The 13,380-nt window shown below is 26.2% G+C and overlaps 1 protein-coding gene across 1 annotated transcript; it reads left to right on the top strand.

Annotated features, from left to right (window-relative positions):
* Nucleotides 1–12,201: 12,201 nt before the first annotated feature.
* On the top strand, nt 12,202–13,107 carry LOC145838059 (mitochondrial nicotinamide adenine dinucleotide transporter SLC25A51-like). The gene has a single exon (XM_082945589.1). It carries the CDS (start codon nt 12,202–12,204, stop codon nt 13,105–13,107), a length of 906 nt encoding a protein of 301 aa, XP_082801715.1.
* The last annotated feature ends 273 nt before the right edge of the window (nt 13,108–13,380 follow it).

Here is a 13,380-nt window from a genome sequence, read left to right as displayed (position 1 = left end):
AATTAAAAAATTATGTTTTTAAGTACAAACAATAAACAGAATTTTTTAATATCTTGTTATATTATTCGTTGCTTAGTGAACTAAATGATTTATATTTTAGGTAATTCATTGCATAAAAGAAAATAACGCAAAATTTATGTTGAAATCAAGAATCCTGAACAATATTTGTTTTTATTAGTGTTTTGAATCATTCAACTAATGTGCTTAAAACTTATTTATTTGTCTGAATTGTATTGTTGAATAAATGTGCAGAAAAATGTGATTTTTTTGTTTATTGAAAACTTAGTAGTTTAAAGTAACTGCGTAGAGATAAAATCGTTTTGTTAAACTGTAAATTAAATTAAATTAAAAAAAAATTGTTAAACTGTAAATTATGATAAAATAAGTTTTGTTAAACTGTGAATTAAACTAAAATAAATTTTGTTAAATTGTAAATTAAACTAAAATAAATTTTGTTAAACTGTAAATTAAGCTAAAATAAATTTTGTTAAACTCTAAATTAAACTAAAATAAATTTTGTTAAACTGTAAATTAAGCTAAAATAAATTTTGCTATTTAACTCATTGATATTAAATTTGTAAAGTAAAATTAACTTGTATAAAATAAGGCTTTGACTGAATTTTACTTTATTTAAATGAAAATGTTTTTATCTAAAAATAGTAGAAGTAAAAAGTATTTTTTTAATAAATAATTGTTAAAAGTTTATTAAAAAATGTTGTTATATGACAATTACTTACTTAAACGTATTAGATTAATTAACTTTTAAAATTTATTCAAACTGTTTATTTTTTTTTTTAATCATAATTTAGGTTTTTAATTTACCAAGAAGTATTTCTAAAATAAACATCAAAAAGAAGAAGAAAAATAAATTCAAAACTACTTTCAATTAATTAATTATAAAGTTTAACTACAATTAAAAATCATTACTAAAAATAAGTTTCTCGCAAAAATAAATTTTAATAACATAAGTAATTAAATTTACATAGTCCATAGGAATAAGTAAGGTGTATTATAAATTGCTTAATTACTAAGCTAACACTGTATACAGTAAAAATAAATTGCAACTTATTATTTTATTTACTTGTGATCAAAAGATTAGCAAACTCAATAATTTTCTATTTTGTTTTTATTGGCTCCTTTATTTTGTAGATCTTTCTGTGAATTTAGTTACCTTTTATACAAAAACCTTATTCTACTCTATATAGAATTTTGAGTCGCAAAACTTTAACTTCTTCTTATTTTTAATTTTTTAGCCAATGTAAGTCCCGAGAATTCTATTTTTCAACTTAAAATTAGTAAATAAGGGTGGGCAACTAAGCAGAAATATATGGTCGGCAAAGTAGATCAATATTTAACTTTAAAATTTCGTTCAAAAATAAAAACAGAACTTTATTGACACGTATGTTTTGAAATGTGCACTCAAATCAGTTAAAGTATACAGTCATGCTGATCATCTAACTACTTTTAAATTTGACAAGTTTTTTAGGTTTATTTATTTTCTTTTAGTTTAAGCGGTCCAGTCTGAACAAGATTTTTCTGATAAACTTAATCGACCACTTTGTAATTTCACACCCCTGCCTTATAGATACAACAGAGTATTGCGACTTTTTAGATGACAAACAAGACGTTTTTACCAACTTAGTAAGCAGCTTATAGTCATTGTTTATTGAACGACAAAAAAAACGCCGAAAATATTTGGTCCTAGGACCTGGTGCACGATAAACCTTTCGGTTCACGACTCGCACACCACTTGGATACCTTTTAACGTCTTGTCCAGGACATTAAGCTACGATTATAACCGGTCACAATGTTTTTTTTGTATCAGATGTAAGTCCTTTATGTCAAACTAAACGTGATTACAAATAGAAAAAATACTACATGCTCACATATTAAACATAAAAAATTTTAAAACACACAGAATAGAGTTGAAAGTATTTTACAAAAAATATATATATTTTTTTGTATTAGCCTGTTAAATAATTATTACTAGCTTTTGAAAATATGTTTAATTTTGCTCTAGAAAAGTATTATTGAACTGTTTAAATTTAATTTATATTTCAAAACTTCACAAAAATATTTAAAAAAACTGATGGGAATAAGCTCTATCAGGACTTTTGAAAAGCATGCGTAATGTATTTATGTCTTAGAAAACAGAACACGTACAACAACTTTACACATAAAGTTTACTTTAATATAACAGAACAAAAAGTTATTTGTTTTTTATTCGTAAGTTTGGTTTGTTAATCTCTAGAAATTTCATAGATGCTGTTTAAAATTAAAATTTTTTCAACTCACACAAATTTGACAAATATAAATTGTATGCTTAATAGCTAACTCGAAATTAGTATTCTAGCATTTTGTGAGGCATAAAACTTAAGATGAAACTTAAATTTTGTCATGTAACTTATTTTTATACCAAAATTGATAAAACAATAATCGGTTTAATGTACATGCCACAACTAAAAAAAATAAATATATATATAATTTATTATAATTAAAACGCATTTTAGCTTATGTAAACTGTTGAAACTAAAGTTTTAGTTTATAATTTTACAAAGCTTTAATTAAAAAAAGTGTTTTTTTAAGCTCCATGTTATTGAAACTAAAAACAGTTTATCAACTAACGGACAATAATATGCATGTTTTAAATGTAATTAAGTTTTTAGTCCAATGATTTTCAAAGTTAACCGTTTTTACTGTATCTAATTTATTGATTTTTATAACAATATAAAAAAAAAATCTGCTTTAAAACTTAGCATATTTTGTTAGACAAAGAAAAACTCTACAAAAATTATCAAAATTTTGTATTTTTTCACGTCAATTTTATATAACTTCTTGGCAAGATGTCAATTTTTCCAATGTAGAGCCATTATAAATGAATCTTCCTTAAACTTAATTCTAGTAGTATTTTTAAAACTTATAATTTTTGAACTCAATTTGACGTAAAGCTGAGGTTTTAGAGCAAGAAACCATACTAAACAATAATTTAAACAATTATCCAAACTAAAATTGATAAAATTAATCCTCTATAAATAAAGTTCAACTTTATCTAGTTATTTTAAAATTAAAACAACGACTTATTTTATCTTAGTCTGTGAAGATTCTGAACGCTTGAAGATATAAGTATGAAGCAGAATTTCCCAAACTTTATTTTACAAAAGGCCCCCTTTAGAGAAATTAAAATACTATAGCCACCTCCAACAAGATTTCTCAAAAAACTACCTAAGACCTCTTTATTTTGCACTTCTACATCAACTCTTGAATATCTAGAGTAAGTTTCAAATTATGGCTTTGTAGCTCCCCTTTTATGGCCTGTAACCCCTAAATTTCTTAAATTTGTTCCATTGTATCTAGTATAAGTTACAAATCTATCATTAAAAAGCCTAACAAGACCATATTTTTTGCTAACTATCACCATTTCCAGAATACAGAGTGTAAGTTTCAATTTATGACCTGATGCCCACCCTGTGGCCCCTTAGCTGCTCATGGCTCTTAAGTTTTTGTAATGGCCCCAAGGGGACTATTTGGCACAGCTTGGGAAACTCTGATATATAGGATTCAGCATTATAATATTTACAACCGCTAAGTTAACAGAAATTTTTAGTTATGATAGCTATTTCAAAACTAGGCATAATATAATTTTTTGTGAATACAGCGATTGTAATAGCATTACATTATATAGTTCTTTATCTATTGTTAAATAATCAAGCGTAGAAACTAAAAACTAGAACAGCTAGAGTTAAGATAGCCTAATTGATAACAGTCCTGATTTAAATTCAAACTTAGTTGTTGAAGACAACTTTTTTCATTTTAGCTTATCTATCAGGTGTTATTGAGTAAACCGCCACAAAATTACTCGAGCATAAAACTTTAAGCAAAAACAAAACAAAAACTTTTGAGTATTTGGAACTAATCATATATTGAAGCTCTACTATTCTATACAATCTTTATTATAGGTACGGTATGTTAATTTAATTGTACTTTAAAACTTTAAAACTAGAAAGAAAATAACTTTCTTTTATTCGATAACTGCAATTTATTTTGCTTGATGAAGTGCAGTGTATCTCAATAAAACCAAAGTTTGGTTATTTATTGACTATCAGCCAGTACTAATCAATTACTTTTTATTGTAACTTCTAAAACCTATTTTAAAAACAATACATTTTACAGTCAATATACTATTGATTATTGAAAATATTAATTGTCCTGGGCAATGTGGGCATGACGTTAAACTGTTCTTATCTATGAATCGATAATCAAAAGGTTTATTGTACACTAGGTCCTCAGACCAAACCTTTTGAACGTATTTTTTTGTCATTCAATAAACAATAATGTGATAATAGTTAGGAGCAGTTTTGAACTTTTTAATACAAAAGATAAAAGTTCAACTTAAACTTTTTTATACTTAGGGAGTTACCCCAAGTTAGCTTTCAAAGCATTGACTTCAGGAGAACTAGCATAAAATTCCTAAACAAAAATTACAATATCTCTGAAAAAATATTGCAATATCCTTATTCCTTTTTATGTATTGTATTTGTAACTGTCGCATTATTATTACATATTTATTTAAAATATAATTTAATGATAATTTAAATTATTGTTTTAGATGTGTCGGTGATCATAATAACATTTGTCAGATAGAGTATGTTATTTAAACATTAAAAAATCAAAGCTGTCTTTAACTTAGCTCAATTACCAAAATGTCTTTCTCCCACTATTTCATTGACCATTGTTGAAATGACATTGACCATAACTATTTTAAAATAATAATATATTGCAATTTAAGAATAAAAATATATAATATTTTTTAATAACACTTTTAATATAAAATTGGATTCTTTCACACTTTTCATTTTTTCAATTTAAATATTTTAATTCAGAATTTGTTTTGTTTTGATAACATTAAAATTTTACAATAAATTGAAGAGGGCAGAGTAAGCACTAATTATTTTTACTCAACAAGAAACAGGGTTGCTAAAAAACCTGAAATCTGAGAATAACAAAAGTTTTAAGTTTTTAACAATTTTCATGTTAAGTAGTAAAATTTGGATTTGATACAAAAATTTTATCATATAAATAAATTTTGTTTGTCAGCGTCAGTTTTTTTTATAAAACATATCTAAAGTAGCTTAACAGTATCTTTTAAATGTTTTTATAATATTTGACACAGTTTCTTACCTTAAACTTAATTTTAAACTAAAAATAGATCCAAAAATGTGTCCTTGAGGAATTTATGAAAACCTGGAGAAAACTTGCCAAAAACATTTAGCAACCCTGAAGAACTCAGGAAGAACTTTAAACAGAACCAAAAAAGTTTTAGTCTTAAAACATTAAAAATCTGCCAGCTTAAGTCATGAAACGTTTTTTTTTTAACAACAACTGGATTTTGATCTAGCAATGTTCAACTCTGAGAGTTTTCTAGGCTGTCAATAGGACACCTACTCCATCAAGCCACATAACTAAGTAGTTTGCTTTTACAAATTTATATAACAAAAGTAAAAAATGGTTTTGATCAAACTAGTACAATAGGAACCTACAAAAATATAAGATATCTTTTTCAGTTTATAATGCAGAGAATGCTCTAGTATATAAATTTATTAAAAGATGTGAAAACTTGCAGAACTCAAATTTAGTGCCTACCCACTCTTTAACTGTAAAACAAGTTTAAAATAAAGCACAAAACAAAACACTCAAATGAAATTTTTAAATTTAAGCATAAGTTCATTATACAACATAGTTTTAAAACTGTTAAAAATTATTCAAAACAGCTTCTGCAATAATTAGCTTACCAATCAACAATAAACTGGCAAAAATTTATAAAACTTCAGTGAGTGACTACAAATTTGAACAGAAAATTGAATAAGATAAAAATAAGACATAAAGTTAGATAAACATTTAAATTTAAATTATTATAAGTTGAAATTAAAACTTATTAAACTTCAAAAGTGATGTTTTTATATGTCTACAAGGCAATACAAACTCGCTTCTTTAGTTTAGACAGGTCTTATCTTTCAGTGCATATACAACAGCTGTTGCTTCTTTGGACACAACCTACATATTTAACTGTTGCTGTCAGCTACAGGCTTTGTTCTTTTTATAACTTCCCAGGATATTTCAAAGTCTTAAACCACAAGCAACTTTAAAAGCAGTGTCATTTTCATATATGCCGCCTTTAAAAGGTTTTTTATGATTGGCATAACTGAATCTGAACTGAGTCAAGCACAAGACTATGTAGAACCTAGAACCTCGTCTCAATGCCAGAGTTAAGTGTGGACGCCAGAGTTCTGCAAGTTTTTACATCTTGTAATAAACTTTTTAATTAAAAAAGCCCTTAAGGTGGGCTCTGTGTTGAAAAATTTAATTTATTAAGTTTATCAACTTATTTATATATATACACTAATGTTTCTTACTGAAAGGCTTACTAAATTTTAATAAAACTTTTGTGATCTAAATCTTTATGCATAGTTTACTGAATGAAAAAATTGTTGGAGTTTATTTTAAATAGACATATATAATTTAATCCTCATTATACTAACAACATCTAAAATTAATACTTATTAAACTGTTGTTTGAAAAAAAATAACTTCAAGTTGATAGGTTTACTATCTTTATAAATATTTTTAGTTTTATTTTGTTTATGAGTTATGAAAATAAGCTAAATATTTTAATTGTAAGTTTTTTGGTTGTGACTGACTGATAAGTCCTAATAAGGACAAAACCTGTCTCAGTCTACTGAAGGCTTGTAGTCTGCTGATTAATTTGGTGTGATTTATTTGGTCCTTATGCTAAATTTGAGTTTGTCTCGCAGCATACAAAAGGCTTAGGTTCTGTAAACTTTTGCCAATGTTTTTTTGGTCATATTTTAATTATCAAATAAAACTTTGCTGAAGCGTAATACAGAGTTGCCACAAAACCAGGACTTTGAGAGTTTTGAAAAAATAACAAAGTTTTTGAACTATAAATAAATCACTAAAAAACCTTGAGTTTAATAATTTTTACACTAAAAGTAATTAAGTTTTGATTTGACACAAAAATCTATCATAAAGATAAACATAATTGTCATTATCAAAAAAGTTTTATATTATAAAACACATTTAAATTAGATTAACAGTATATTTTCAATGTTGCTATACTATTTAACACTGTTTTTTACCTTAAACTTAGTTTTTAACTAAAGATAGACCCAAAAACTTTTACTTTAAAAACCTGATAAAATTCAAAACACCTGGAAAAAATTTACCAAAAACCAGGGGCAACCCTGTCAATATATTTAGCACATATTTTTTTTTGGAACTTTGCAAAATGTTTCTAGTTGTGAGCTTTTAATAAAAAATTGGTAAATAATTAATTTTTACCTGTGATTTTTTAAATTATGTACAATAGTTTTGTTATCTTCTAATAAAGTTTATGAAGTTAACTTTTTAAGTTTATGAAGTTAACTTTTAAAGTTCCCATGATGTTTTTTGTAATTCTGTTATTTTTGATAACTTTTTAAAGCATACAAACATAATGATTGATAAAAAACTTACAATATTTAGTTTAATCATAAAGTACGTGGCTAAACAAAGCTTTCTTGTTTAACTTAATTCATAACTTTTAAATCTATCTCATAAAGTTTAATTTATTTAACTGTTGAAAAAGTCACTGATTAAAAGTCTTAAGTAAGTTAAGGAGTTTTAAAAGATTATAAATAAAATGTCTGCTTAAACATGGTAGGTTATTCATGCATTAAATTTTACCAGTTTAATAATATTATAGGTAAAACTACAGAAGGAGTATGAGATTTTAGTACAAAATATCTGATAAAAAAATTTAAAAGCAGTTTTACTTAATAAGCACAGTAGGTGTACTAACAATAGCAAAAGATGTTTAACTAGTTGTGAGAAAAAAATTTGTTGTAGTTAAATATACTTTTCAATAAAATACAGTTTTTTTTTTATTAATATAAAATGGTCTAGTCTAAAATTTTACATTAAAAATTTTATTATTTTAACCAAGACTTATACATTTTGTTACATCTGTTCAATTCTTTTTTAGAAATAGTGGGTACTTTTCTTTCATGCAGAAGTATCTTTACTAGTTTTTGGTTACAGTACACTAAATTTGTTGTACTGTTTAGCCTAAGTTGTTGATTAATTAAATATAAACTTGTTGTTATTTTTAGCAGTATCAAAAATACTGATACAAGATTTTAGATGTTTTTAATCATACTTGTATATTTTGTTTATTTTCAAACTTCTTTATAGGTAACATAAAATAAACAAACAGTTTATTAAAACTTTTGATAACTTTCCTTCAGGTGCAGTTATGAAGTATTTTAAAAGTAGTTTGAATAATTTGAAAAACCTTATTCAGATTAACTCAGACACAATACATTAAATTTCTATAAATTTTAATGAATTTTATTAATTAAAAGATTAGGGCAGTCAGCAATTTCAGTTTGTTAGGGTGTCAGTTCATAACTATGGTTTATTTTGTTTAATTTTGCGTGTCAAACTTGTATTTTATGTATTAGCATAAGTTATATGTTTTTAAGTACTTGTCCATTTTATATTGTTGTAGTTCAATTAATTGCAAGAAACTAATGGATGAATTTTTCAATACTTTTAATAATGCTCATAACACTATCAGTTTCACAGTGGAAAAGAAAACAATAATGAACTTGCATTTTTAGAAGCTAAGCGAGAAGAAAATAGATTTTAAACATTGGTGTATTGAAAGAAAACTTTTACAGATTGATATTTTAGTTTTCAATTCAACTGTTGTTTAAAGAGAAAAGTCAATCTAATCAGAACTTTGTGTCATCACACAAAAAATTTGTTCTTCAGAGTTGTTACAAAGTGAAATCAAACAGATCAAGTTACTATTAAACAAAAACAGTTACCAACATGAGTTAGTTAACAAAACAACTCATTTACATTTAAAAATTTTGGATAAAATAAAGATATTAGGACCTGAAAAATGTATAGTTACTTTTAAATTAAATTCATAAATAAAAGCTCTTAAATGTTAGAAAATTAGACAATTGATAAGTTATGTTTATTATGCAGCAAACCCTAGAATCTTCTTAACCTCTAAACCACTATTAAACCAGGTTGTAAGAATCCAATATCAATATGAAAAAAAAGTATTGTAATTTTCCAATACAGCTGCTGTTGTAAAGCAAGCTATATAGGATTAACAACAAAACATTTAAAGAAAAGAGTAAAAGAGCATGTACCAAAGATTGTAGAAAAGTTTTGCTTTTCAGATAAGAAAGATGATATAGCGGTCAAGGTTTAAATCAGGGTTTCCCAAACTTTTTTTGCAAATGGCCCCCTATAAAGAAATTAAAAAAGCCATGGCTCCATTCAACAAGGTTACTCATAAACTACCATAAAAAACCTAAGACTTTTTTTTTGCTCTACATGTGCAACTTGAGAATATCTAGTGTAAGTTTCTAAATTACCACTAAAAACACCTAAGACTTTTTGCTTTTTCATCTTCATCTACAACTCCAGAACATCTAGTGTAAGTTTTAAATTATTACCTCATGGCCCCCTCTTACCCCTTTGCTGCTCGTTGCCCCCTGAGTATCTTTCATGGCCCCCAAGGGGGCAACTTGGCCCACTTTGGGAAACCCTGTTTTAAATGCTTTTATCCATTGCAGAACATTTGGTTAATAATTCAACTTGTGCCAACAGTTATAATCTAAATAAATTTAAAATTATTAAAACTTGTTGTAATGCTTTTGATTTGTTTTAAAAAAGAAGCCATTTGTATTCAATTAGAAAAATCTGTTTTATGTAAGTAAAAATATTTAGACTATACTGTTTCTTTATTTTAGTTTCTTATAAGTGTTGTTTTCAATATATTGATTTTTAGTTTTATTGTATGTTAATAATAACGTTAGTAAACTTTAAAGAGGTTAATTATTATTAATTATTTTGTTTTTTAATAATCTCTTGATTACTTGGTTACCATATAAGTTGGTAAAAACTTATCTCTTGTTAGCTTTGTACTCTGCTGATGAAAACTGCTTAAAATATATTTAGTTTTATTGAAATTGTGTGTCTTGTACATCTCATTGTATAATAAGTGGTCACTTATGTTCCAATATTGGCTTAGCTTTAAAATAAAAAAATGTTTTTATTTTTTGTACACTTAATGTTAAGTTATTATTTTCGAGACTATATTAAAAAAAAAAAGTTATAAGTTAAGTTATGCAACTTTCTTTGATACAAAGTTAGTATATTATAAACTGTAGAACATGTTTAACCAAATTAACAAAGATTTAAACTCATTTAAATGATATCTGTTGTAAGTGAAATTCGGTCACTAGTGTGTGACTGTTATTGAAACATGCCTTTATATACCTTTTTACTGTAATTTTTTTAAGTTTTGGTTTATTAAGTTTTTCACAGCTGTTTTTAACAATACATTAAATACATTTAAATACAGAAAGATATGAATTTGCATCAAAGATCAATTTGAAGTTGCTGTAATTTGTCATTGTAGGCTACTGTATGTAAATTTTGCTTTGATGTTTTAGTTTATAAAGTCTTTAATTTAATATTCTTATATAAATTTATGAAAAGTGGAATATATATCTAAAAGTATTACTTTTATAACATGAAACTTTTTATACATATTTACATTACTTATACATTTTTATTAAAAAAGGTTAATGTTTAGAAAGTTGCATTCAAATTTCATTAAAGAAAATTTGTAATCAAAAAACCCTATAAATAAAATAGGTTTTTGGTACAAGTTCAATATATGTTAACCACAATAAAAAAGCTGTTAACTATTATCATACAATAACTTTTATTTTATTTGAACAGCTTTTTTGCAGTGCATAACTTATTTAAAAACTATAACAAAATACATTTCATTTTTCTTTAATTTATTTTAGTACTTTCCAGTAAGGCTCATCAGAAACTATATCTTACCAAGTTAGAATGAATTGAAATTGAAATAAAATCATACTGTAGTTTAACGTTTTAATTAATAAAATGACGTAATAATAAAATTTTAAAAATTAACTAAATGCTTATGCTATCTATACTTTTGGTATACTTAAAAAATTAGGAAGATCGAAAACAATCTAAAATAAACCAGCAATAAAAGTTAAAATTAAAACTATACTTTGAAATAAAATTTAACAATAAACTAATTACCCAATATTTATTTCAACAGTTTATTACAATCAAAACAATGTTTCACTCCTATACTTGCAAATCTCCTTAAAGACATTTAAGTCGAGAACTTTAAATTGTTTGATTTAAAACAAGTTACATTATAATAAACTAATTACTTTAGAATTACTTAATATAAGGATTTAAAAAGTCTAGTTTGGTATATGAACTTTTTCTTGTATACCATTTTTTTATGTGTAAGCAGAAAAAGTTTGTATATTTTTTTCTTACTTTCTTGTTAAAATTTATTTCAAAGTGTAGTTTTAATTTTAACATTTATTGCTGGTTTATTTTAGATTGTTTCTAATCTAACGAGTTTTATTAACCAAATTTAAAGCATAAACATTTAGTTAATTTTTAAAACTTGATTATTACGTCATTTTATATTTTAAAACTTTAAACTACAGTATGATTTTATTTCAATTTCAATTCATTTTAACTTAGTAAGATACAATTTCTGATGAGCCTTACTACAAAAGTACTAAAATAAATTTAAGAAAAATGAAATGTATTTTATTATACTTTTTATTTTATTAAAATTCACCAGATATAAACAAAACTTTGTAACTAATTTGGTATTCTTATATCATAGTTATTTTTTGACAATATTTTTATTAAAGCTTTATTAGATTTCTTATTTAAAGTGCAAGTCTATACAAATAAAATTGTTAAATTTATGTGCTATAAACTTTTCTTCTTTAATACCATAAAATTTTCAGTAGCTAGTTAAAAGAATGTTTTAATGTTTGTATGATGTTTACCTTATTTTTAATAAATCAAATTAATTAATTTGGGTTTTTGAGAATGTTTTTCATGTAAAATCAAAGTATTTCTTAATCAAATAACTTTAAAGTTACAGTATTAATTGACACTTTATGCTATACAAAATTATAATCAATCTTGGCTGACTGCTTAAGAAAATACATAGTTGACATACAGTTTTTAATTGACCTTTGTTTTCTAATATGAACTCAACTAATATTTTTAATATCTTAAATTTCACAGCTCATTATAGTTAATTAACATGACTGATGATAAAATAGACAAGGAATCCACTAAAAATGAAGACAAAACTTTCTCAAAAGAGGGTGTTCCCCACCAGAGAAGGGACTCAGCCCCTTTCATCTGCGGTTTTGCGGCCAACATGACAAACATTATTGCCACATTTCCCCTCAACAAGCTCATGTTCAGGCAGCAACTTTACGGGGTCAGAACCCGCGTTGCCATGACACAGATATATGGGGAGGGGGCGTCCAGCTTGTACCGGGGGTTGATGCCCCCATTGTTACAAAAGAGCTCCTCTGTGGCCCTCATGTTTGGTTTAAACAATTACTTCAAGAGCAGACTGGTCAGTAACTACGGTGTGGCTGGTAGCCAAGCAACCGTGGTCTCTGGGATGCTGGCAGGGACCTGCGAGGCCTTCCTGACCCCTTTTGAGAGGGTCCAGACCCTGCTTCAGCACCCCAAGTACACAAAATCCTTCTCGAACACCCAAAACGCCTTCAGCAAGATATCAGGCGAGTACGGTGTGAAGGAACTGTACAGGGGATACACGGCCATCTTGTACAGAAACAGCCTCTCAACTGCCCTGTTCTTCACCATGAAGGAACCTGTTAAGGAACTTGTGAAGTTCCAGGAACAAGAGAACAAGATGATGTCTGCTTTCTCCGATTTCATCAGCGGTTCGGCCATAGGGGGTTTCATCAGTACACTGTTTTACCCTGTCAATGTCACTAAGACAAGAATGCAGTCTCAGATTGGGGGAAGTTATTCTTCGTTCACGAGGACTCTGGTGATGGTGTTTAATGAGAGGAACCGGTCCTTGAGGATGGTTTACCGTGGCGTCCATTTGAACCTTATAAGGTCCATGATTTCATGGGGAATAATTAACACAATGTATGAGGTTTACTTGAGCATGTTTAAAAAATAATTTTTATTTGTAGGTGCAAAGTTTTATTTGGTATTTACAAATTTGCTGCTCAGTTAGGAGGTTTAAAGTATATAAAAAATTTCAATCAAATACTAACACTTATCAAAATAGATTTTCTACGAAGTTTACTTTATTTATTACTTCTTTTTGAAATTATAAAGCTGTTTATTAGTTATAATATTGGATTTAAGATATTAAAAATAGTACAGTTGTGAAGTTAAAATTTTTATGTGTCTTGTATTTATAGAATATATTTAAAATAAATACATTAAT

The sequence above is a fragment of the Thalia democratica genome, chromosome 6, assembly GCF_965202585.1.
Source record: "Thalia democratica chromosome 6, ktThaDemo2.hap1.1, whole genome shotgun sequence".
In the NCBI taxonomy this organism is placed as follows: Eukaryota; Metazoa; Chordata; class Thaliacea; order Salpida; family Salpidae; genus Thalia; species Thalia democratica.
This window is presented reverse-complemented; position numbering and strand designations above follow the sequence as displayed.